We start from the raw sequence: 26,201 nt of genomic DNA on the forward strand, positions 1-26,201 counted from the left end.
CCGGGGGTTGGGGCGCTGCCCCCTGTCACGCACAGAGCAGGGCCCATCAGGGGGGTTGGGACTCCGTACCCTGTCATGCACAGAGCAGGGCCCATCAGGGGATTGGGGAGCTCCCCCCTGTCACGCACGAGCAGGGCGGATCAGGGGCTTGGGGCGTTGCCCTCTATCATCCACAGAGCAGGGCCAATCAGGGGGTTGAGGCGCCGCCACTCTCACACTCAGGGCTGGGCCGATGGGGAGGTTATGGCTCTACCCCGTCACAGAGCAGGGCCCGTGGGGCGGGGGGGGTTGGGGCGCCGCACCCTGTCACACACAGAGCCGCAGGGCGATCGGGGGTTCGGGAGCTCCCCCCTGTCACACACAGAGCAGGGCTGATCAGAAGGTTGGGGCGCCTTCCCCTGTCACGAACAGAGCAGGGCGGATGGGGAGATTGTGGCCCCGCCCCCGTCACACACAGAGCCGCAGGGCGATCAGGGGGTTTGGGCGCTGCCCCCTGTCATGCTAATCCCAGTGCCGGGAGGCCTCGCAGCTCCGCTGATCCCGGTGCTGGGAGGCATATTACCCTTTTACTATATAGGGTAGAGGCCTGGTGCACGGGTGGGTGCCAGCTGGTTTGCCCTGAAGGGTGTCCTGGATCAGGGTGGGGGTCCCCACTGGGGTGCCTGGCCAGCCTGCGTGAGGGGATGATGGCTGTTTGCAGCTGGTCACACACCCTTCAGGGTGGGGGTCCCCACTGGGGTGCCTGGCCAGTCTGGGTGAGGGGCTGAGGGCTGTTTTCAGGCTGGGGGTGACTGAAGCTTCCAACCGCTCCTTTTTTTCTTTTTTTTTTTTTTTTTTTTTTATTCTGGGCCAGCTTTAGCTTTGAGGCTTGGCTCCAGCTCTTAGGCCTCTGCTGCTGAAAGTAGGTTTCTGGCCTTTGCTTACAATGTTGCGATCCTGCTGGCTGAAGCCTGGAGGACTAAAGCAGGTTTCTGAGGTTTTGTTTAGCTTCTATATTTGTTACATAGTTGCTTAGAGTTGCAGCTCAGAGGCCTGCAGCAGCAGGCGGGGAACGTTGGAGTCCTCCGTCACTGAAGCAAGCAAGCCTCATGTTAGTTTTAAGCTGCCTGGCTGCAGGCGGTCATCTTGGCTGGCAGTTAATTTGCATATTGCCCTGATTAGCCAATGGGAAGGGTAGCGGTCGTACACAATTACCATGTTTCTCTTTTATTAGATAGGATGGCATGACAATCTAAACATACCTGTGCAAATATATCAAATCATTATGTTGCACGCCTTAAGCTACTAAAACATTGTATGTCAATTATACCTCAAAACTGAGGGGGAAAGATATATGTACAAGGATGTTCACTATAGCCTTCATTTAGTAAGACTTGGAAAGAACCTAAATGTGTACTCTAAATAAAATAGCTGAGCAAGTTATGTCTACAGAATAAAATAATAACACAGGCTTGAAAGAGAATGAAGTAGCTTAATATTGCTGAACTAAGACAGAAAATAGTATAAAGTACAAAAAGCCCAAACTGAACTCTGTCTATGTTTGAAATTTTTCATAATTAAGGGAGTGGGGGGGGGGGGGATTAGGTACGTTGCCTTTTTCTAAGAAATCTGAACAGTTGAAACCTCTCCACCTGCACTGCTAATATAGCTATTTCTTCTATACGATTCATTAATTTCAAGCCATCTTCTAGCCTCCTTTCCTGATATAAAAACAATATTAAAAATATGTTTATATATTTTCATCTCATTAAAAAAACCCATCTCATAATTCACTTTTTGCATCCCTTGGCATAAATCAGCATTACAACACTCATCACTCTCCCTGCAAAGCCAGGCTACCCTAGAATTGAGGCATTTAGTGAACTAGAACAAGTACTGCTGCTACAATTTCTAATGGCCCAATAGCAATGATGGAGTTAATAAATGTCATTTTCTCACGTTTAATCCTCTTCGATCATTGGCTACTGAAAAGAAAAGTGAGCAAAAGAACAGTGAAGAAAAAGTAGACCGCCTGTATTTAGCACGTGTGATCACAAATCTTTATAACGCGCACATCAGAATATTTTCTGCAAATACATAGTTTCTGGCTCCCAGGATGAGGCTAAACGCCGAGCACTGTTTGTAAAGAGCATCCCAACTTACACGGGCCACGTCGGGCCTCTGGCCACCGCCCTGGAGGGAACATCAGAACAGGTGCCTCCTTCAGTCCGACTCCGCAGCCAGGGGCGCGGGAGAGGAGGCGCGACCCTTCCGCAGCGCAGGGCCCACTGCCGGCCCAGCTCCTCCCGCCCGCCGCCCTCCCCCTCCAGCCCCGGGCCGCGCAGCTTCCGGCAGCAAGGCCGCCGCAACGCAGTCCGAGTCCACACCAGCACCATCGACTCGCGGAGGCCCGCGCGCGGCCCCAACACGGGAAAGGGAGCGGCCGCGGCTCGCGCGCAGCCGCGGGAGGAGCGAGGAGCTGGGACACAGGCGAGCAGCAGAGGCGCAGGGCCGCTCCCGCGGGGTTCCCACTCCGGGGGCACAAGATCACAGGGCGAGGGGCACGAAGCCCACGGCTGGGAGGATTCACTCCCAGGTGGTCAAGGCTAACCCTAACCCAGTCGGAAGTGACGTGTCCACTGAGACCTGCAGGTCCGCCCCGTAAATGGCCGCCGCAACTAGGCAGCTTCTCCCGGACTGGCCAGCCGAGGCAGGTGTAGCTCCAATCCGCGCCCGCCCGGCTCCGCCAGCTCCCTGCGCCACCCAGAACCCACCGAACCCAGCCCGAGGCGAGCCGGAGCCCAGCCCAGCGCAGCCGGGTGGGTCAGCTCACCGCCCGCGTCCGTCGGCGCCCGCGGGCACTGGGCCCCAGAGCTCAGCCACGCGCATGCGCGGCCCTCAGTCCAGTGGACTCCTCGGGCCGCCTGGGCGACCACGTTTCGGCCCCCTGCCCCTCCGGGTCCCTTCTCGCCGGGACTCCGGCCGGCGTCCCTCACCTCCGGCCTCCCGCCTTCCTCCGCCGCGGGCAGCGCCAGGCCAGCGGCCGCCCGCGGCCACCGGCTCCCAGACACGAGCCTCCAGGAGCGACTTCCGCTTCCGGCGAGTATTGTGTGTAGCGCTGCAGGCGGGGCGGGGGGAGGAGGAAGGAGGCAGCGCTCCGGAGGCTCCGCGCCCCGCACTGCCGGATCCGAGGCCGGGAAGGTAGGTGCCGTCCCGCCGCTGGGCCCGGGCCCGGGGTCCGGCCCCGCACGCCGCGTCCCAGCGCCCGCGACCGCGTCGCCGGCCCGCACGCACCCTCAGCCGCCTCCACCCGCCTCGGGCCGGGGACGTTGGCCGCCCCGGCGACGTCAGCGCGTCCGGCGTTGCTTGGCTACCCCGCCGTGCCCCCTTCCCGCCGCCGCTCGCCTCCCCCGTGAAACTGACGTCGTCCCCGCGGGTCTCGGCTGCGCCCCGGCTGCGAGCATCCCACCTTCAGTCCTCTCCGCTCCTGGACACGCACCCCTCCCTCCCGGCCAACCTCTCCCCTCTCCAGCCCCGGCGCCTGACCGGCCGGGAGAAGATGGAGACGGGGGTGGGACCGAGCTGTGACCCACGCTCAGGAGGGGGTCGTCAGGTGGGGCCCCGGACAGTGTAGACGCAAATGAGGACGTGCCTGGAGTTGGCGCTTCGACAGACACGAGGAACAGGGAGAGAAAGGTCCAGCCCGGAGGCGCCGCGGCCCCAAGTCCTCGCCGCCTTCCCTCACCTCCCCGTGCCTTCCCGCCCCCGTTGCAGCCCAGCCCCTCACTGCACGCAGCTGGGCCCGCCAGGGAGGAGGCCGCCCGGTGCTGGAGACCGGGGCCTTAGGCGGGGACGCTGCGCGGGCTGCACAGTCTCCTGGCCGAGGGAGGAACTGAGATTCGAATTAGTTACTACAAATTAAAGACCTCATGTGCGCCCTCAATGTATGCAGGCATGAGGGTCGTTATGAACCCAGTTCCCTCTCAACACAGGCCTACCCAATTGCTGTCCCTCTGTCCCTCTGTCCGGCCCGTGCAGGGAGGGAAGGTGGACAGGCGGGGTCAGGAAGGTAGAGAAGTGAGCCAGTTCTTGGGTGAAAGTGATGTTTTGCCAGCAGCGGACCTGCTCCTGCTTTAGAAACCGCTTTGACACACTTCTCATTCTCCGGAGGCTTCACTGGAGGGAGGTTTTGATTGCCTCTTTACTTTTCTTCCCCAGCCATCCAAACCCGTTAGCTGGACGCACAGTGTGTCCAAGGAATCCGTTATTGACAGCTGTTTCATAAGACTTCAGTCACTGCTGAATATTTAAAAGAGACTTTTCAGCCCTCTTTTCAAGAAGTTGCAGTTACTGGCCTGGGCTCAGTAATACACTCTTTAGTATAGTTGCCATGAATTTATCACTTTTCAGTAGTTCTAAATGTCCAAATGCACAGATAGAATCGGGATATTGTATAAATCGTTTCATTCCAAGAGAAGGGCACACTTCCTCTAGAGCAGTGGTCGGCAAACTGCAGCTCGTGAGCCATATGCGGCTCTTTGGCCCCTTGAGTGTGGCTCTTCCACAAAATACCGCGTGCAGGCACGCACGTACAGTGTGATTGAAACTTCATGGCCCATGCGCAGAAGTCGGTATTTTGTGGAAGAGCCACACTCAAGGGGCCAAAGAGCCGCATGTGGCTTGCGAGCCACAGTTTGTCGACCACTGCCCTAGACTAATCTGATAAAAGGAAGAATCATATCGGACTTTCCTAAAAAGAAGAGATTGTTACCCTTGCCTAACTAATTCTGCTTATTATTATTTAAAAGAGAGAACAGTGGCAGAGAATCTGGCTTAGGCTCCAGTGGACTACTGCAATAAAATTCTGTGACGTTAAACTTTAAAATATATCTAATTTAAGAAATCTTAATACTTTGATTTTTATAGCACTGCACTTTCTCAAACTCCTTTTTCACCCGTTAGAAAAATATGTCAGACTAGGCATAGAACAGGGGTGGGGAACATCGGCCCATGCGCCATATAAGGCCTGCAAAATCATTTGGTCTGGCCCTGTCAGGGCATTAGGTGTGAGTAAATTAACTGTTTGACAAATATAGCAGGCTAATTTTTTTTCTTTTATTGTTTCCTTTTTTTTTTTAACAAGCTAATTTTTAAGTTGATAATTTTGTATGGCCCACAAATGATGTTATAAATATCCAAATGGCCCTTGGCAGAAAAAAGATTCCCCACCCCCAGTCTAGAAAATTGGTTTTACAATACAAGTGGGATGAGCCTGGATCAGTAGTATGTTGGGCTACAGTTAGAGGAAGCCTCTGTTTCTAACAAGGGAAAGCAGAGGCAAAAGACAAAAGAGATGGGGAGGTGGGGAGGAATAATCAGTTTGCTGCATAGGAAAAAACATTAGATTGACGGCTGGGAGTCACAAGTTTTGGAGCTAGAGAAACAAAAGCGAGGTTGAATCTAATGGAAGGAAAGATGTAAAATACCAACGTGGGGCTAAACTAGAATTAGGGTTTTACATGTGGGTAAATGTTGGGGCAGGGATGCAGAAAAAGAAAGATTTAAACCTCCAACTAACATTTTTCTCTGCCTCCTTCCTATCCCTAAGTTAAATAATGGCAGAGACGAGTCTGTTAGAGGCTGGGGCCTCTGCAGCATCCACAGCCGCAGCTCTGGAGAACTTACAGGTGGAGGCCAGCTGCTCTGTGTGCCTGGAGTACCTGAAGGAGCCTGTCATCATTGAGTGTGGGCACAACTTCTGCAAAGCTTGCATCACCCGCTGGTGGGAGGACCTAGAGAGGGACTTTCCTTGTCCAGTCTGTCGAAAGACCTCCCGGTACCGCAGTCTCCGGCCTAATCGTCAACTAGGCAGTATGGTGGAAATTGCCAAGCAGCTCCAAGCTGTCAAGCGGAAGATCCGGGATGAGAGCCTCTGCCCTCAGCATCATGAGGCCCTCAGCCTCTTCTGCTATGAGGACCAGGAGGCTGTATGTTTGATATGTGCAATTTCCCACACCCATCGGGCCCACAATGTCGCACCACTGGACGACGCCACACAGGAGTACAAGGTGGGGAACCAGACACATGAAGTCAACGTGGGGCAAAGGGAGGAATACAGTAGAGGGAGGCTCTCTAGGTAGAGGATTGTAAGCTCCTGAGAGCAAGACTGTGTCTGGGTCTCACTCTGTAGTTCCCTCTAAGGTGCATACACAGGGGACACAAGTACATCTGCCCAGTTATCCCCAAGCATGAAGAACAGTGGTGAGGAGTACCCCAAAATTTCTCTCTGACCTTTCTAACACATTTGAGCATGAGGGATCTTGGACTATAACATCCTATATAATAAAGAGGTAATATGCAAATTAATCCTCATCCCCTCACAAGATGGTTGCCTACGACTGGACAAGCAGGCTGCGTGGAGCGACCAGGCCAGTAGGGGGGCTAATGGGGGAGGGATGACCAAACAACTGAACAGCAGGCTGCATGGGGTAACCAGGCCAGTAGGGGGGTTAGTGAGGGGCGACCAGGCTGGCAGGGGGGAGGGCAGTTGGGGGCAACCAGGCCAGCAAGGGGGGACAGTTAGGGGTGATTAGGCTAGCAGGGGGAGCAGTGAGGGCAACTAGGCTGGTGGGGAGAGGCAGTTGGGGGCAACCAGGCTGGCGCGGGGGGCAGTAAGAGTTGCCAGGCTTGCAGGGAGGGCATTTAGGAGCAACCAGGCTGGCAGGGAGGGGGCAGTTAGGGGCAATCAGGCTGGCATGCAGAGGCAGTAAGGGGTGATCAGGCCGGTGGGGGGGGGGGGGGCAGTTAGGGGCAACCAGGCAGGCAGGCAGGTGAGAAATTAGGAGCCAGCAGTCCAGGATTGTGAGAGGGATGTCCGACTGCCGGTTTAGGCCCAATCGGGCCTAAACCGGCAGTCGGACATCCCCCAGGGGGTTCCGGGTTGGAGAGAGTGCAGGTTGGGCTGAGGGGACACCACCCCCCCCCCCCCCGCACGAATTTCGTGCACCAGGCTTCTACTCTATATATATAAAAGCCTAAGCCACTGTTTGACCATTCAACCGGTAGCTATGATGCACACTGACCACCAAGGGGCAGATGTTCAATGCTCAGGCATGGAAACATGGAACAGACTAATGAATCTCAGAGGAGAGGAGGGAAGGCAGAAAGAGATTAAGCAAAGGTCTTATACGCATGCTAGAGGCCCAATGCGCGGATTCATGCACCAGTGGGGTCCCTCGGCCTGGCCTGTGGGGATTAGGCCGAAACCGGCTCTCCGACATCCCCCAAGGGGTCCCGGATTGCAAGAGGATGCAGGCCAGGCCGAGGGCCTCTAGTATTTCTCATAATGAATGAGAACACATAGAGAAGATCCACATTAGGAAGAACTGAAAAGTGGTCTGGTTTCCTCATTCTGTCCCCTGCTCAGAGTATCCTTTCCTTTCCCATTGGTACTGGGAAGACTGTCATTTCAGTTTAGACTGAACCAGTCTGTTGTTTGCATCTTCCCCAGATAATGGATAACATGACATCTGGTTTAAATTATTGCTGGGACAGAGAGTAAATGTTTGAGTAACAGAAATTAGAGCTGCTAATGTCTTAGCACTTTATCAAGTAGTTTAATTAATTATGTTAATAAAATCCTAATAAAGAGGGAATATGCTAATTGACCCTCGCACCCACAGCCAATAAGGAGGGAATATGCTAATTGTCCCACCCTCAAAGATAGCAACGCCCAGTCCCCTCAGCCGCATGCCTGCCTCCAGAGTCCCCCAATCCCCTCAGCCGCCCAGGGCTGGCCTAAGGCACAGGAAAGCCTCAGATGGCAGCTGCCCAGCCCCCCAGGGCCGCCCAAGGTGTAGGCAAGCCTCGGATGGCCTGGCCACCGAAGGCTCAGGTAACCAGGGCCAGCTGAGGTGCTGCTGGCAGTGGCAGCAGCAGAGGTGTGATGGGGCGCCGCCTTCCCTGATCGCCGAGTCGCCTCCCGTCCCTGAGGACTCCTGGACTGTGAGAGGGGGCAGGCTGGCTGAGGGACCCCCCCCTCCAGTGCATGAATTTTCATGCACCGGGCCTTTAGTCTTGGAAATAAGATTTAAGGTTGTTTATAAGTAAGATTTCATTATATTTTCAGGTGGTTAGAGTTGAACGGAAATGCAAGTTTAAAGACGGACATCAGGGTCCAGAAGGTCACTTTGACAGTAATAGGAGTTACTTGAGTTAGAGGTGGATGGGGTTGGTGACTGCTGGACCACTGAGGTTCAGTGAGAGGACATTTACCCCCGTGTAAGACCCTAATTCTAGATTTAGTCCCACATTGGTATTTTACATCTTCTCTTCTGCTAGATAGGAAAAAAAATTGGTGAGTAAGGAGGGTGATAAAGACAGGCTGGTGGCAGGAAGAGAGAACTGTAAGAAGTTAACATCACAAGTGACAGGGATGGGAGGAAATTGGCTCAAGAGCTGGTGAGATGGGTAGGATGCAAACAAATGGTTTAAAACAAATGGGTTAACCTCTGAATGTAGGCTATGCCAGCCAATCTCAGGTGCCACCTCTCCCACTTCCTACCCTCAGGAAAAACTGCAGAAGTGCCTGGCGCCTCTGGAGCAGAAGCTGCAGGAGATCACCCGCTGTAAGTCCTCAGAGGAGCAGAAGCCTGCAGAGCTCAAGGTAAAGGCAGGCAGTGAGCCAAGCATTAACACATTATTTAATCCACCAGTTCTGATTCATTAGAAAAATGGTGGTATTTTCTTAGGCTTGATTGTCTGTAGACATTGTACTTACATTACTTGTCATGAATTAAGTATTGAGGAGAGGCTGGAAGAGGTAAAGGACAGGCAGAATGTCTTACATCTGGCGAGTTCAGAGGGTTCGTGCCTGTTGGTCTCCTGTGCTGTGTATAGCAGGGAGGAGGCTGCTCTGCTGAGTGTGCAGGGGTAGGACTTTCTTAGAAGGACGGAGGAGAGGAGAATTTGGAAGGTTCACTCGGGAGACAGGGAGAAGGAACTGACCGAGAACTCCCAGAAGAACTGTCCAATGACATTCTCTTAACTCCAGTGAGCTCGGGAATGACAGGTGTGTTCCGGGGTGCTCTTCCTCTTTCCTTCCTCTACCTGCAGAACCCTGTCCATGGTCGGGCAGCGGGAAAGGCACTTTCTGTGCAGCTTTTCCCGACCCTTCAGAACTTAGCTTTCTTCCTTTTCATATATTCCGGCATCTCCTTCAGAGCACCACCATGTTTGCAGCATGGTGTTTTTGTTTCTGTCTTATTTCTTCTAATGGTCAGTGAATAAGTATTAATAGTAGCAGTAATAACTAGTATTTACATTAATTCATTATATATTCATGACATTCCAAGCTTACAGAATTGTATTAGGTCTTAGGGTTCTGCCCTGGTTGGAATCCTGAATTCAACTAGACTTGGCACAAGGGGGACATAGAGAAGCCAGAAGTCCCAGCGGTCATCTTTGGCAAGCGGGAACTCAGTTCCTTGTAAGGTAGCTGTTACACACACACTCCCCCTCCCCAAGTGTACACAGGTGGGAACAGCTTGGATAGTCCAAGGCTAATCCAAGATAACACAACCAGTTTGTAGCAAAGCTAGGGATATTAGTTCTGCATGAGTCAATAAATATTTCTTAAGCTTCCAGTAAAAGTCAAACCATGTATTTGACACTGGGAAACAATGATGAACAGCCCTGCCCTTCTTGATCTTACAGTCAAGTAGCAAAATAATGACATGGTATAGGTGCCATGGTATTTGTTTTAAATGACTGGCATAGGTGCCAGTTCACGAGGGGACAACACAGAAATTTGACCTCATTAAAGGATGCCAGAAGAAATAATGAGCTTTTGGTATCACCAGAAATTAAACACATATTTGAAAATAGTAGAAACAGTAATTTTTTAACAGTGACATTTCAACAGAAAGCAAGTATTGATACCTTAGTCCTTTATACATTTTAACAAAATAAGCATTTGATTTTTGTTGTTGTTAAACCTTACCTGAGGATATTTTTCCCATTGATTTTTAGAGAGAGTGGAAGGGAGGGAGTGAAGGAGGAGGAGAGAGAGAGATAGAAACATCGACGTAGGAGAGACACATGGATTGATTGCCTCCTGCAAGCGCCCCAACCAGGGTCAGAGATCGAACCTGCAACCCAGGTATGTGCCCCTTGAAGGCGTTGGTGGTATAGTGGTGAGCATAGCTGCCTTCCAGGTATGTGCCCTTGACTGGGAATCAAACTGGAAACCCTTCAGTGTGTGGGCCAATGATGCCCTAACCACTGAACACACCAGCGGGGCTGAAATTTTTTTTAATTGAACTAATTTTGATTGCAAAGGTGGGTTTAAAAAAAAAAATTCTTGCCCTAACTTGTTTGACTCAGGGGATAGAGCATCAGTCTGCAGACTGAAGGGTCCCAGGTTTGATTCCTGTCAAGGGCACATGCCTGGGTTGTGGGCTCAATCCCCAATAGGGGGCGTGCAGGAGGCAGCCGATTAGTGATTCTCTCATGTTTCTATCTCTCTCCCTCTCCCTTCCACTCTGAAATCAATAAAAATATATTTTTAAAACGTTCTTTGATCTTTTGAAAGGCTCCAGAGAAACTTAAAATAGGTGAAAACGAAGCTTCTTCCCAGTCATTAACTTCCCTCTTCCTGTTGATCCTCTTCCTAAAGGTAAAGGATCAAGAAGTGAACAAAAATTTTAAAACCTTCAAAATACATAAACAGAACTGTGGTTTTTACAGATGTAAGCTACCATTTCAATGGTTTCAGAAACTATCACTAGCCTTTCTTTTTCTTAAATTCTCACCTGAGGATATTTTTTCTATTGATTTTCCGACAGAGTGGAAGGGAAGGAGTGGGGGGAAGAGAGAGAGAGAGAGAGAGAGAGAGAGAGAGAGAGAGAGAGAGAAACGAGATGAGAGAGACACATGATTGGTTGCCTCCCACACAGTCAAACCCAAAACTGCATGATCAAACCCAACACCAAGGTACATGACCTCAACCCTTCAGTCCATGGGCCAACACTAACCACTGAGCACCTGGGCAGGGCATCAACCTTTCTGTAGTGACCATTTGAGTTCTCCTTCCTCCTCCCTCATCCATCTCCACCTCCAGAATCAGACCCAGTGCCCTTTTATTTTATTTTTTAAATATTTATTGTTGAAACTATTACATATGTTCCCCTTTTTCCCCTGTCGACCCCCTCCAACCCACCCATGGCCTCCACCCCAGGCCCTCACCACCCCACTGTCTGTGCCCATGGGTTATGCATATATGCATACAAGGTCTTTGATTGATTACCTCCCACCCTCCCACCCTCCCTTGCCTCCCCTCCGAGATGACCCAATGCCCTTTTAAAACTAATGTGTTAGGGTGACGAAGGCCTGGGGTGGGGTGGGGTGGGACCCGGGTAGAGGAAAAAAGAGGGACATCTGTAATAATCTCAACAATAAAGATTAAAGAAATAATAATAATAATTTGTAATTAACCATGCTAAAATGATAATTATTCATAAAATAATCTATCTACATAATTTTAAAAAGAAACTGTCATGCAGATTAGGCCGGGACGCCATAACGGTTCACAACCAGACTGGAGGAGGCTGAGCGGGCAGGTGAGGCCCAGAGCGGAGACAGACGGAGACAGGGCCAACAAGCTGCCGCACCGGCTGGGGCTGGCCCCCGGGAGCCGGAGCAGACACAGACAGGGGCAGGGGGGCCGGCCCGAACACAGGCCCGGAGAGGAGATGGTGGGCCCGCCTCCCGCGGAAGCAGCTCAGCTCCCTCCTGGCTCCCTCCCGGCTCCCATAGGCGCCAGTGGCTGACTTCCGCCTCCTGCAGAAGCCACACGGCTCCCATGGAAGCAGCGCGGCTCCCAGCGGCGCACAGCGGTTCCCTCCGGCTCCCACGGAAGCGGCGGGCGGCCTACTGTGTGCGATATCGCGCGATGGGCTACTAGTATTAGTATAATATAATACAACAAAAGAAAAGTGACGTGTAATGAAACCTGCTGTGTAATATTTAAACATGAGTACCCTGAAAGACACTGCAGTATAGCTTTGTCCTTTCACCTACGTGATATCACAACAATGCCACAAATGCGAATTCAGACTGAGGTCATTGTGAGCCATGTTGACTCAAATACCACAAGCACTTAGCTCTTGGTTACATAATATCTCAAAATGATATTCCAAATATAATTTCACACCCTCTTTCAGAACCACTGCACTGCAAATACAGAGTGAGAAAAGAGAAGGGACTATGGGGTTATATGAAGGAGAACTATTTTGCTACCTGTTTATCAGTTTTGAATTCTAAATTCCACCCATTCATCACCCCTAAACACACACCCAGGCTGTGCTTTATGTGAAGGTATGTGTTGTGGGAATGTGGGGTTTTTTTTTTTAAGATATTTTTATTGATTTCAGAGGGAGGAAGGGAGAGGGAAAGAGAGATAGAAACATTAATGATGAAAGAGAATCATTGATTGGCTGCCTCCTGCATGCCCCCTCTGGGAATCAAGCCCACAGTCTGGGCACGTGCCCTTGACCGGAATCGAACCCGGAACCCTTCAGTCTGCAGGCCGATGCTCTGTCCACTGAGCCAAACCGGCCAGGGCGTGGGAATGTGTTTTGTTCCATGTGGTTCTGCAAGGGCAGCAGTGAAATGGGAGCAGCGGCCGCTACCCCACTGGAGCTCATCAGCCTCTCCTGGCAGCAGGCCTGGGAGGCCACCCAGGCTCCAGGGCCACTGCAGTCACCACAGCCCTGCCTTTCAGTCCCAGCCACTTCCTCCTTCCACAGTCCTGTCTCTGCTTCTCACCTTGCTCCCTTTGTGTGGGGTGATTCCTCCCCGCCAGCCACATGACGCTGGGAGCAGCCTTCTTTGGGGAGATCGCTTCTGGTTGCAGTGGAAGTACAGAGGTGGGATGTGCTTGCTGATAACCCTCAGAAATGATTGTGGCTGGTGTTTGAACCCTATATTAGCAAGTCTATGTGCTGGCTGAGAGAAAGCATGTTTCAAATTTTAAGCAACTCATTTACTAAGAAACTTTGGAACCTGTTCCTGGGATGGCAGTTATCAAGCCTCAGAAATGACTTGAAACTGTTTCAGGTTCAGCCTGAAGTCTGTATATTTGTTACAGCCCATTGCTAGAATCTTACTGATTCTTTTTCAGTTAATTCTATCTGATCGTATTTTTATCAGGTAGCTATCTTGCAACATACAAATGATGACAGTCATATCGCTTAACTTGCCAGTATTTGTATTTTCCTTTTCTTTATTTTTTTTAAATATTTTTTTATTTCAGAGAGGAAGGACGGGGAGAGAAGAGAGAGAAACATCAGTGATGAGAAAAAATAATCGACTGGCTGCCTCCTGCATGCCCCTACTGGGGGCCCTTGACCAGAATCAAACCGGCAGCCTTCAGTCCACAGGTCGACACGCTCTATCTGCTGAGCCAAACTGGCTGGGGCTGTATTTTCCTTTCTTAACGAATTACAATAGCTAGAACTTTATCATCAGATATTTCTGATATCTGAAATAGTTTGTCATTATATTATTGAGTTCTTATGTCTTGAATTATTTTTCCTAAAACATAAAAGCATGGCTTTTTAGAAATTAATGTAATTTAAGAAAATTAAAACTTTTAAACATTGATTTTTATCTTCCCACTGGTCTTCACTCCCAAGTACTCAGCGGGATAGAGCTATTCTTTATAGAAGGAACTGACAGTGGAGAGAAACAAGTGTCCCGTTAAACTGTTTGTAATGACACGAATTCATATGCATGGTCGGTAGGGAAAGGGACGCTGTGCCCACTGGCCCTGCTCAATAAGCAGCACTCTCCCTCTTTTCTCAGAGGCTGGTGGAGAGTCGCCGACAGCAGATCCTGACGGAATTTGAAGAGCTGCACAGGCGGCTGGATGAAGAGCAGCAGACGTTGCTGTCGCGACTGGAGGAGGAGGAGCAGGACATTCTGCAGCGCCTCCGAGAAAATGCTGCGCACCTGGGAGACAGGCGCCGCGACCTGGCCCACCTGGCCGCTGAGGTGGAGGGCAAGTGCTTGCAGTCAGGCTTCGAGATGCTTAAGGTTCGACCTTTGCTCCTGCGTGGCCCCTCAGGTCGGGCACAGCCTAGCTTTGCACAGGCTGTTTTGTCAGCCCGGAATGCTCACTCCTCTGCTCTGCTTCTTTAAACCCAGTTCTTCTAGACATAATCAAAGGATCTATTTCTACAGAAAAGCTCCTCTGATTTCTCCCATTTCCTTCTAATCATTTTTGTGTTCTTATGTCTTGTCAACAATTATGTGCGTAATTTGTACCAAAGAAAAAATCCACTCTTTTGAGAGGAGGGAAATCTAGTCTGAATTTGTGGGGGGGGAAAATTATGCATTAAAAAAGTGTGTAAATGCAGTTACTTTGAAGTCCTAGAATTTGATTTACCTAGTGCTAAAAAAGAATAGAAACCGCCCCACTGGTGTCGCTCAGTGGTTAGGCATCGACCTATGATCCAGGAAGTCATGGATTGATTCCCGGTCAGGGCAATACCCAGGTTGTGGGCTCAATCCCCAGTAGGAGGCATACAGGAGGCAGCCAATTGATGTTTCTCTCTCAACATTGATATTTCTCTCTCTCCCTTTCCCTTCCTCAAAATCAATAAAAACATCTTTATTTTAAAAAAACAAAAAACAATAGAAACCTAGTTTGAAGGACACTTAAAATGTATTAAAAAATACATTGTTTTTGATTTGTAAACATCTCAAAAATGTTTGAAATCATTTGTTTTCTTAAGGAGATGCGTGGTGTTAGCAAGGCTGTAGGAACCATGTTTCTTACCTTAGAGATCAGACCAGCAGCATTGGACTCAGCGAGGCGCCGCTGCACATTGATCTGCATGCTGATGTACTCCTTGGTGTTTATTCTCATGTCCTTTCATGTATGTGTGTTCTGCCTTCCACATTAAACTGGGAAATCCTGGGGCAGAGATTTGTCTTCTTTGTCTTCTGGACCCCAAGTATTCGCAAATCAGGATTGGCACACAGTTATTAGTGCTTATTAACCAATACCAAACGGGGGATACCAGCCCATAGTGGGAAGTAGGACCTACTCCTCTACCACCAGTCTGGAGCTATCTGCACTGATCCTCAAGGAGACAGGTGTTGTGGTTGGTACTTGGGGGACAGAGTGAAGAGCAGACACAATCCCTGCACCCTGCATTGAGCTCCCAGTGTCCTTGAGAAGCAAAGACAAACATACAAGAAACCATTTGGAAGGAATAGAAATTGCCAAGCTTCGTGATGACCAGAAGTTGAAAGTGAGGAGGAAGTTGGGAGAGATGTACTCAGACCCCTCTGGAGCTCTTCTTGCATTGCAGCCTCCGTTTGCCCTGTTTCTGTTTTAGAGATCGGGAACTTTTGGGAGGAGGGGGACCCTTTTGCCTGTAGGACCCTTGACTACAAGGACCAATACTGCTTTCTTTTCTCCTTCCCTCTAGGATGTCAAAAGTACCCTGGAAAAGTAAGTGATTCCTGCAACTCTTTAAGTGAGTTAGATCTTGGCTTAGAGACTTACAGTACAGTAAGGAGTTGGGGGAATAAGATGGGAAAGTCATGCAGCTTCTGGGTCGGATATGGGAAAGGGTTATGCATCCATGAAGCCAGTTAGAGAGCAAATCATGGGGAATAGTAGCCCTTTGAGCATCAGGACTTCCTTGTTAAGAAAACTACCAAAATCATGTAGAACCAGGTTCTACCTGTGCCTGGATGTAGAATTGTGTCCAAACAAGATGGAAGAAGGAAAGGGTTGGGAGGGGGAAGGGTAATTACCCATTTGCATGAAATATAACAGATACCTCCAGAAAGTTCTGAGGCTCGTTTTAAGGATTTGTCCAGGGGACCATATGGCTCTCCACAGATTGGCAAAAGACAGCAATACACAAGTGCTTGTCCTCAAGGAGGAGGGAGGAGGTGGGAGGATGGAGCTTCCCTGTGACCTGCCCTTTCTTCCCCTGTCTCCCTGCCCCTCCTAGATGTGAAAAGGTGAAGACCATGGAGGTGACTTCAGTATCCATACAGCTTGAAAAGAACTTCAGCAGTTTCCCCCGACAGTACTTTGCCCTAAGGAAAATCCTTAAACAGCTAATTGGTGAGTTGTTCCCAAAAGGAAAAAAGCAGAGGGAGTCAGCAGAGAGCAGCAAGTCTTCCTGTGGGCTCAGTTACCCTGTCTGTCACTTTCCCCGCCCACACCCACCCACACCCAGCCCTTTCCCTGGCTCTCGGTCACTCTGAGTCACAGCACTCGCAGTGAAAAGCCTCGCTGTCATCTAATCTTAGGCCCACGCTTTTCTGAACAGGGGCCCAGAAAGGTTAAATAATTTGCCTAAAATTGGTCCACTCTAGAGAGTGAAGGGAATGTCATTCATTTTTACTCAGAGAAAATAGTCATAAACCAGGACGGTTCCAAGAAAACGGGTATCAGGTCACCCTGCCCCTAGACCTGACAATGGTGTCTTCTCTGTATCCTTCTTCACATACGCTTTCCGTTCTTTCTGGCCCTTGAACTGTGCCTGGTGCTTCTCTGCACCGTGAGATGATGATTATGTCGGGGGCTGTGGATGGAGGACCAGGCAGGAGGAGTCTAACCCACCAGCCTTTGCAAAGGCAAGAGCAAGTTAGTCACCTGCTTCTTTAGGGCGGGTGAGACGTGAAGCAGTATTCCCTCCCCTCCCTTAGGTGACACCATGGATGGAGAAAGTTAACCAAACCACAGTGTTCTGGGGGCCTTTAAGGGAACAGGCTCTGTAAGGCAGGCTGGAAGACTGAGGCAGGGGCGTTGAGCTATTCCCGTCCTCATCTAGCTCCCCACTCTGGCTTCTCCCGCCAGCGGATGTGACCCTGGACCCTGAGACTGCTCATCCTAACCTAGTCCTGTCGGAGGATCGTAAGAGCGTCAAGTTTGTGGAGACAAGACTCCGGGACCTACCTGACACACCACGGCGCTTCACCTTCTACCCTTGCGTCCTGGCTACTGAGGGCTTTACCTCAGGCCGACACTACTGGGAGGTGGAGGTGGGCGACAAGACCCACTGGGCAGTGGGTGTGTGCCGGGACTCTGTGAGCCGAAAGGGCGAGCTGACCCCACTGCCTGAGACTGGCTACTGGCGGGTGCGACTGTGGAACGGAGACAAATATGCAGCCACTACCACGCCTTTTACTCCTTTGCACATCAAGGTGAAACCCAAGCGGGTGGGCATATTCCTAGACTATGAGGCCGGCACACTGTCTTTTTACAATGTCACAGACCGCTCCCATATCTACACCTTCACTGATACTTTTACTGAGAAACTATGGCCCCTCTTCTACCCAGGCATCCGGGCTGGAAGGAAGAATGCTGCACCACTTACCATCAGGCCCCCGACAGATTGGGAGTGACAGGGAGGGATGAGGCAGGATCAAGAGCTATGGGCCTTCCTTCCTGTGACCTGCTGGAGCAGCTTCACGTCTGCCTGTTCCCGTCCTGAACCATCTGGGAGAAGCGCCTGGGTTTCTAGAGTGGTTTATGTGGAAGCGTAGGTAGGACTGGTCTGGGGTGAGAGCACAGCTATGTCTCCTCCTGTCGGGTGGGGAGTAGGTTCCCAGGGACTCTCCCCTGAAGCCCATCAGGTTTTCTGTTGCACAGGATGGGTAGGGAAGGGAGGAGGGGCTTTTCCAGAAGCAAAAAGTCTGGGAGGGTATGACATACTCAAACCAGAGGAGGAAACAGAAGCCCCTGTGCATTTTTCAGGGGCTCTGACGCAGAATAGTTATGTTTCTTGAGGAAGAGCATAGAGGCATGTAAACCTCTAGATTGAAATAAAAATGAATGGCAGTTGCTCTCATGGATCTAGGAGTTGAGGAACCACAAGAGCAAAGATTTTTTTGCGGGCAAAGATTGGGCATCAAGAGGTTAGAAAGAAGGTCCAGGAAGGGGCTACAGGAGCAGATCCCTAGGTTCTAATGAAGGAGGGGGTTTCTCTGGTCATCTATTCCCAGAGTAAGGCTGCCATTATGAGTTGGCTTGGCCAGAGGTAGCAACATGGGGAGGAGAGGGGGAGAAGGAGGAAGCGGAGGACCCAGGCTCCTGTCTCAGCCTTCAGCAGAGCTGGCTTATTGCCTGCCTCCTTAGAGTCGATCGTCTCTGAGAAATTGGTCACCTTGTTCTTCAGGGATGAGTTGCCAGAGATCCTGCAAGACAGTCTGCCCTTTTACTGCTTTCCCAAGGGAACTTGGGAAGGCGAGAATCCGGTATTGGCGGAAAGAGAACAATATTTCTATCCAAAGCTCTTGCCTTAAGGAATGTTACTAAATAGTTACTCCCAAGTTGTCAGCTTTCTTACCTGGATCAAGCGTCTAAGCCAGAAAAGGAGAGAGGGAATAGAGTCTTCCTCACCCTGAGGAAAGGGTAGAAGAGGGTGGTGTGTGTAGGGAAGGACCAGATTGGCAGCTTCCTTGTGCCTGCGCACACCTGGCCTGGAACTAGTGTTCCCGGAGCCAGTCTTTGCTTGTTGGCTGCCATCCCTCACTGTTTGCCATTTCCCCATCAGAGAATGTACGTCATTTAATGTTAAGCCAAAATAATCCGTAGGGTACATGTCAAAAGAGGTAAAGCGATGCATGCCAGACCAAATCGACACGACTTGAGCCATCTGCTCTTCAGGTAATGGGGTTCACAGAAGGTTAGTGAGGGCATTTCAGTTCCTCCAACCACCTCAACAGGACTCTGTCCAGATTCTCCTCTTACCTTTGTGCCTTGACTGTGGTTCTTTGTGGCAAGATGCTTTGGTTGGTAAACAATATGGAACAAAGGATCCACTGACGTGATCTCTGTGCTGTGTGGTGATTTGATGGCCGCCACTGCCGATGTGTCAGAATCACTGGGTGTTAAAAATGCATGTTCCTGGGCTCATCCCAAGTGACTGATGAAGGTCTGTGGGCCTGGGCATCTACATTGTAGGCATATTCCTTTCATGTGAGTCTGGGGATACTTGTAAAACACTTGTGAAGAGGTTTCAGCCACTTCATCTGAGCTGGAGTCCTGGTCCCCTACCCAGCCTGATGGGGTTTGAGAGGGGAGAGAGGCCTCACCCTCCTGTAACTTGGGCTGCCCTCTCCCTGTCTCAGGGTTCATCCATGTTCTCCCCCTCCATCTCTCTACTCTGACCTCAGGAATTGGTCATTAATATGAAGCAGAGGTGAAACAGGATGCCAAACAGAACAAATTGGAGGCAGGTCAGAGGGAGGAACTATGGTCCATGATTCCCTGTGTTGGGGGTAGGGGTGGTTTCAGGGCAGGAGATGCTGTCATCTCTCTGTGCTCCAGTACCTAAGACTAGGAGTTAGTGTCTGTTTAGAACTGTGTGACAGGACGTGTGCGTGTGCGTGTGTGTGTGTGGGGGGGGGGGGGGGTTCAGGGGAAGAGAGTTGTGCTGAGGGCCAGAACCCTGTTCCCTCCACCACTCATGATCCTTTCCAATTTCACTCCCACTGGCACCAGTGGTTTTTTAAATGTATAACCTCTGTGCCTTCTATCTGTACGTCTTCCAGGCACTCACCTTTGGCTTCAAAGAGTAGTGCAGAAGGTCTATCTGGCTATAAATTGCACAGAACCATCCCCCAACCTAGCTGCAGAGAGACCCGTCTTATGTCCTGAAAATGTATAGCAGTTTGAGATTCTCTCCTGTTCCACCAGCCTCTCCAGTCTCTACCGAGTATAGCTAGTGATGGGCTTGAAGATAGAAGGAAGCCAGGACTCACAAAGGGACCGTGGCTTAGAATGCAATTCAAACAGATGGATCTCTGAGGCCGCAGGGTGGTGCCTCTCGGGCCTGGAACTACATTTCCCAGGAGGCCTTGCGCTAGCGCCGGGGCGGACCTATCTGAGGGGCGGGGCCTAGGGACCAGCGTGTTCCGGGCGTTCGCGGGGCCCGGATGGCGGGGCAGGTGAAGGACCGCGAGGCCTTCCAGAGGCTTAGCTTCCTGTACCAGGTGAGTCCGAGTAGGGGCGCTCGGGCAGGGCGCCCGGCGCCGCCGACTCCGCGTGACCGCCTCTCCCGTAGGCCGCCCACTGCGTCCTCGCGCAGGACCCCGAGAACCAGGCGCTGGCGAGGTTCTACTGCCACACGGAGAGGACCGTGGCCCGGCGCCTGGTCCTGCGGCGGTGAGGCGCGGGCCGGGCGGGAGGCCGGGCGGGCGGGGAGCGAGGAGCGGGCGCGCGAACCCCTCCCCTCCTTCTTCCCTCCGCCCGCAGGGACCCGTCGGTGAAGAGGACCCTCTGTCGTGGCTGCTCGTCTCTCCTCATCCCAGGCCTGACGTGCACGCAGCGCCAGAGACGTGAGTGCGCCCGTGGCGGCGGGAGGCGGCGCGCGGGGGCGAGCGGCCCTGCCTCGCGGTAGACGGTGTGCGCGCAGGGCCCGCGGGAGCCGGCTTTGTCCGCTTGGAGGTCACCCGCGGGCCGCGAGGGCAGCCTCGCCCGTGCGTGCGGACAGCAGTCCCCGGGGTTGTGCGGGACGCGCCCTCCTGTACTTGCCGTCCTCGGTGTGCCGGGCGCCCCGCGGGATTCATTGTTCCCGGGGAAGGGGCGGCTGAGAAAGGAGCAACGGGAACAGTGCAGGACAGCGGTTTTTAGCCCTTTTCATCTCATGGCACACACAAACTACTGAAATTCTGCAGCGCACCAAAAAATCTATTTTCGGCTGCTAAAAAAGAAGTAGGAATAATTTTGGTTCATTCGCCGCAGACCCGAGGACGCGTTGACTGACAGGAGAGGGAGGGGGAGGGAAGCTGCCTCGGTTGCCTCCCGCGCCCGGACGAGGTGCCCGGGACCTAGGCCGGTGCCCTGACCCGGAAGCGGACCCGCGGCCGTTTGTGCCTGAGCCGCCTGATTGGACAAGGGAAAGAGGTCAGTGCCCTGACGGATCGGGTACTGCATATTTTAAAAGTCCTTGCGGCTGTGGGGCAATGCCTTCACTGGAGTACAGTGGTGTTGCTTCTGCCAGTGGTGCTGAGAGGCAGAAGGGGATGGGAATTCCTGAGGAGAGCTTGTGGCGCACGTGCTGTCAACTAAAGGAGCACTGGCTGGTGGTTCAGTGGTTAGAGCGTCAAAAGCCTCTCGGTCCCGTCAAGGGCATGTACCTGGGTTGCAGGTTCCAGCCGCAGTTGGGGTGGGTGCAGGATACAGCCAATAGATGCATCTCTCTCACATAAATGTCACCCCCTTCCACTCTCTAAAAATCAGTGGAAAAAATATCCTTGGCTGAGGTTTAGCCAAAAAAAACGCAAGAGTTTAGGAGGCTGGAGTTTAAAGTGCACAAGACATGAGGCTGGAGAAGGAGACAGGGCAGATCTTGTCTTGCAAAGGGGTTTGGGCTTTACCTTAAAGCATAGGGAGGCCCTAGCCCATTCTGCTCAGTGGTTAGACTCTCGGACCTCGGGCTGGAGGGCTGCAGATTCTATCCCAGCCCCCATCAGGACTCGTGTGGGAGGCATCCAATCGAGGTGTCTCTCTTACATCGATGTTTCTCTCTCTGTCTCTCCCCCTCCCTTCCACTCTCTCTAAAAATCAACGGGAAAAAATATCCTCTGGTGAAGACTTAAAAAAAAAAGTACCAAGAAATTGATAGTTTAGCTCTGGGCAGTTTGACAGTGATTGGAGCATTGGCCTGTAGACTGAAGGGTCTCAGGTTCCATTCCCAGTCAAGGGCACATACCTTGGCTGCGGGCTTGATCCCCGGCCTCGTCAGGGCACGTGCTGGGGGCAACTGGTCAATGACTCTCTTTCCTCCTCCTCCTCCCTCCCTCCCACTCCCTCTAAAGATCAATGGAAAAAATATTGTTGGGTGAGGATTTAAAAAAAAAAAGAAATTGATAGTTTATTCAGGGGACTCACACTAGCAAATCTTCATTGAAAGTGGAGAGCAGGTGGAATTCCTGCCAGAAAACAATGGAGACAAACCTGGGTGCAAGAGACCTTTTCTTGTAACCCAGGCACTCTCTTCCATTTTCCCACGTTCACCCCAGGCTGCAAGGGACAGCGCTGGACAGTACAGACCTGCCTAACATGCCAGCGCAGCCAACGGTTCCTCAATGATCCTGCACATGTTCTCTGGGGAGATCTGCCTGAGGCCCAGCTAGGGAGCCAGTCAGGTAAGAAGTGGACAAAAATGTGGGATATCCCACGGGAATAGGGATGGATTGGGGACGGAAAGCTGAATAGGACACAGGTGAGTTCTGGGTCGGTGTGACAGGTGCCACAGTCTTAGAAAACTCTAACTCTGCTCATCGATCCAGATCCAAAACCATCGCAGCCCCTGCCAAGCACAGCCCGCCCCACCCCGACCCACCTTACTGAGGAGAAAGTGCAGCCGCAGAGCTCTCACCACCAGTGATGGAGTCAGCGTCTTCCCGATAAATAAAGTTTAATTCTGTTTCACTTTGGTGAGTCAGTAACGTAAGTATTTCAGCTCTTAATTCCATTTCCTCTGTATTTCTCTGTCACCAGGTAACCTCTCCTTTGTCTTTATCGCCTTCCTACTCCCGCCTTTCAGGGAGGTCCTATTCCCATAGACCACTTGGCCCCACTAAGCAGCTCGCATATCCAGGCCCCTAGCTCCAGGGCCCCTTCGCACCTGGTTCTTAATGCAATGCCACGTGTGGAACTTGGGCCCTAGGGTTGCCTGTGAGGGCCTGAGCCTTCTTAGGGCATTCCAGGTTTAGGTAACCCTGACTTGTTGACTGATGGGCTGGATAGACTGCTGATGCCACAGATGCTGTTTTTAAATGAGGGAAAAAAGCTGTTGGGGGAGGGACTTCAGACCTTCTCGGCCCACTCCAGAGTTGGTCTTTCCCAATCTCTGCATTTTCTTCTTTAACATTCCAATAAGGGAAATTGTACAAACAGAACTAACAAGGTCAAAGGTGGTAATCAAAAGGACACTGCAAACATTATACAAGTATGCTCTGTAAGTAAACCCTCAAAATTGTCTTGAGAATTAGTAAACAACAAGAATAGTTTTCTTCAGTACCCTAGAGAGCTTGCCAAGGACAGAATTTCATCCTGACCTCAGTGCTAGGTGCCAGTTAATCAGTCTGCCCTAAAAGTGTACAAACAAAATTTACTCTTCCCACAATGCACTTTTCTTCCCTTTCTCTTATAAATCCTGTGTCGCACTTACTGCTGCATTAAAATCAACAGCTCCATTAAAACACTTCATGGTGCTCTCCCTCCAGGGAGCATGCCTTGCTGGTCCCTTCCCTCTCTCCTCCCCTCACAGGCAGGTATTCCTGAACCCCTAAGGCAGTGATGGCAACCTATGACAAGCGAACTCATTTTTTTGGTTGATTTTTCTTTGTTAAATGGCATTTAAATATATAAAATAAGTATCAAAAATATAAATCTTTGTTTTACTATGGTTGCAAAGATCAAAAAATTTCTATATGTGACACGGCACCAGAGTTGAGTTAGGGTTTTTCAAAATGCTGACACGCCGAGCTCAAAAGGTTCGCCTTCACTGTACTAGGGGCCTCATGAAATGTGATGGGAGCAGTGGACAGCTTGCCCTGGCTAACGCCCTTAACCTGTCCCCAAGGCTCCCTTTTCTCTGACTTCCCAGTGAACCAGAGCAGCCCAGCCTACACTCTCCTGTTGCTTCTTTTGTGCCCTTGTTTCTTATCTAAGTAATTTTTGCTGCAGTCAAATTCTTGCTTTCTTTTCTTTAAAAAAACAAAAACAAAACACTCCATCATGTGTGACTTAAAACAACAGTGATTTATGATTTCCCCTGCTTCCGTGGGCTGGGCTGTGAGAGGGCTGGCTGGGCTGGGTGGTTCTTTTCTTTTTTAGTTTTTTGGGGTTGTTGTTTTTTTGTTTGTTTTGGTTTTTTTGTTTCACAAAGTGGGTGGTTCTTCTTTTCCAAATAGCACCACCTGGAGTTACTCCACTGCATTTTGCTGGTGGCCGGTACCTGGTCTGGAAGATCCAAGAAGCTTCATTGTATATATGTGGGACCTCATTGCTTCTCCGTGGCCTTGCTGATGTCTGCACAGCATGGCTATCGCAGGGTGCTTAGACTTTTTTCCAAGAAGACAAGCTCCAAGGTGCAAAGTGCTTATCAAGCCTCTGTACTCACCATGCTGGCTAATTAATGTCCCCTTGACCAAAGCAAGTCACATGGCCAAGCCCAGATTCAACACCAAGGCATGAATACTGGGAGGTCCACTGGTTCCCTGGGGACCACAGATGCAGCAGTCTGCCATGTTTTGCCTTTGTCCCTGACTCAGTCTCCACTTAAAATTGTTCACATGGAAATACTGAACTGTGCAAGAATGCTCTGAGTTAGCCTTTCACAGTTGATTTCTGGTGCTAATGCCTACTTGGCCAACTATAGCAGACATTAGAAACCTGTAGCCTAAAGTGCATCCTGTGCAGACCTGGGCCCTTTTCATCGCCAGCTGACCTTCCTTGGCTGCACCCACCAGTCTCATTTCTGAGCTCATTGGCCCTTACACACTAAATCTGATTCTTGGCAAAGTTTATTTTGAGTATGATTATGACTGCACATGCCGACAGTGGAATAGCAGTGGGGGAGCTCTGAGTTTTGTTTTCATGACAGCCATTAAGTGATTCCTCTCATGTGCGAGAATCCGGGAATCGGGCCCCAGTCAGTGTGGAACGTGGTTCACTTATGAGTCTGGCTGGTTGGTCTGTTTATGTTTGCATCAGTATAGGTTCCTGTAACTCGGGTGGAGTCTGGCCCTGCCAAGGCATTAGGGTTGAGCTAATTAAATGACCAAATACAGCAGGCTAATTTTTAAGATGATAATTCGTATGGCCCACAAGTGATGTTACAAATATCCAAATGGCCCTTGGCAGAAAAAAAGTTCCCTAACTAGAGGTCAGCCCTCTTCATCCAAAACTCTCCTTTTTCGTGCTTGCTCATTATGACGTGACAGTTTGTCAATATATGCAAAAAAAAAAATGGATTTCCTATAACAGGAAATCTCTTATACACAAGTTAGCTTTCTTCAATGTTTCTAAACAGTTTAGTAATTCAAAATTTGAGCCCTTTTGAGACTTTAAGTAAAATTAAACGGGACAAAGAAGAAGACCTACTTTTCTAGAAAATGAGACCTCCCAAATGCCATAGAAATCAAGACTTAATCCCCAAGTCATAGGTAGGTACATTTAGCACTTATAAAAACTGGTAAAAATGAGTATCATTGTCAAGGGGAGAGCACGAGAGAAAGGATTGAAAAACCATCTGTCTGAATTCAAAAGGAAATTGGAAAATTTTCAACAAAGGGAATAATTCTAGTATTGTCTACATCACAGTTACTGCAACTGTCAAATGAGAATATGTGAAGCCATCTTGAAAAGGGTATCATAGGGCATTGTAATAAAGTGTATGTAGGAATCATAATACTTTGGAAGTAGTAAGTGTCAGCAAAATATATTAGAAAAGACAGGCCCTGGACATCAAGGAATCTGAGTTATTGTCCCCACAATACATATTTGTAAAAGGAGATACTTTCACAATAGTTTTACAACTCTGGAAGCTAACAGAAGTTATCTAGTTTTCCCACTAAGTGTCAAAAAGCCAGGTTTCTCTCAGATTTTTGATGCACTCATTCAGTATTTTCAGAGGGCCTACTCTGGCGGCATTGCTCAGGAATTGGGATACACATGAGTGAACAAAGAGTTGGAGGGAAGATGAGCAAAAAAACAATGTATGGTAAGTTGTAAAGGGATGTGTGCAGTGGGAAAAAACCGGGAAGGTCAGGCCGCTGCGAGGTGTGGCTTCCAGTTTTTAATAGAGCCATTAGGTGAGCAGCACTGAGAAAGTGACCAGGACGAACAAGGGGCCGCTTCTGTGTCCCTGCAGACAACCCCAAGAAGCTTGCTTTGTGCAGCTGGCTCACATGACAAGAGCTTCTGTCTGCCCAGGGGTGTTATCTGGAAGCGGGAGCCTTGCAGAGTAGGCCAACCATGCCAGGAAATAATGCCCATACAAGCGACCCCGGACTGAGGGATGAAAGTTGGTGGATATTCTACATAATCCCTCAGGGTCACTAACAGGGTTGAGCCCTGGTGCTTAGGTGTGCCCTTTTTCAGTTATTTTTGTGGTGTTAATCCTCACCTGAGGATTTTATTTTTTATTTTTAGAGAGGGGGGGGGGGCAAAGAGAGAA

The 26,201-nt window shown here is 50.4% G+C and overlaps 1 protein-coding gene across 3 annotated transcripts; it reads left to right on the plus strand.

Moving 5' to 3' along the window:
- The first annotated feature begins 3,114 nt into the window (after positions 1-3,114).
- On the plus strand, positions 3,115-22,447 carry LOC308520984 (E3 ubiquitin-protein ligase TRIM39). Of its 3 annotated transcripts, XM_081093708.1 has the most exons (10): positions 5,514-6,047; positions 8,549-8,644; positions 13,843-14,073; positions 15,477-15,499; positions 16,011-16,126; positions 16,865-17,049; positions 20,076-20,176; positions 20,267-20,349; positions 22,036-22,161; positions 22,306-22,447. In XM_081093708.1, exons 1-10 carry the CDS (start codon positions 5,595-5,597, stop codon positions 22,401-22,403), a joined length of 1,512 nt encoding a protein of 503 aa, XP_080949834.1. In that variant the 5' UTR covers positions 5,514-5,594; the 3' UTR covers positions 22,404-22,447. The 3 variants fall into 3 exon arrangements, with proteins under 3 accessions (XP_080949832.1, XP_080949834.1, XP_080949833.1); XM_081093706.1 differs by lacking the exons at positions 20,076-20,176; positions 20,267-20,349; positions 22,036-22,161; positions 22,306-22,447 and adding an exon at positions 3,115-3,180 and having other exon boundaries at positions 5,588-6,047; positions 16,839-18,839; XM_081093707.1 differs by lacking the exons at positions 5,514-6,047; positions 8,549-8,644; positions 13,843-14,073; ... (1 more) ...; positions 16,011-16,126; positions 16,865-17,049 and adding an exon at positions 19,907-20,004.
- The last annotated feature ends 3,754 nt before the right edge of the window (positions 22,448-26,201 follow it).

Source organism: Myotis nattereri, assembly GCF_964212035.1.
Source record: "Myotis nattereri genome assembly, chromosome: 6".
Lineage (NCBI taxonomy): Eukaryota > Metazoa > Chordata > Mammalia > Chiroptera > Vespertilionidae > Myotis > Myotis nattereri.

What these genes read in the sequence shown, in the direction of transcription:
- LOC308520984 (XM_081093708.1), top strand. Translation starts at nt 5,595, where the DNA reads ATGGCAGAGACGAGTCTGTTAGAGGCTGGGGCCTCTGCAGCATCCACA. An exon ending in ACGCCACACAGGAGTACAAG is followed by an intron (nt 6,048 to 8,548) that starts GTGGGGAACCAG and finishes TCCTACCCTCAG; the next exon opens with GAAAAACTGCAGAAGTGCCT. An exon ending in CGGCGCCTGGTCCTGCGGCG is followed by an intron (nt 20,177 to 20,266) that starts GTGAGGCGCGGG and finishes CTCCGCCCGCAG; the next exon opens with GGACCCGTCGGTGAAGAGGA.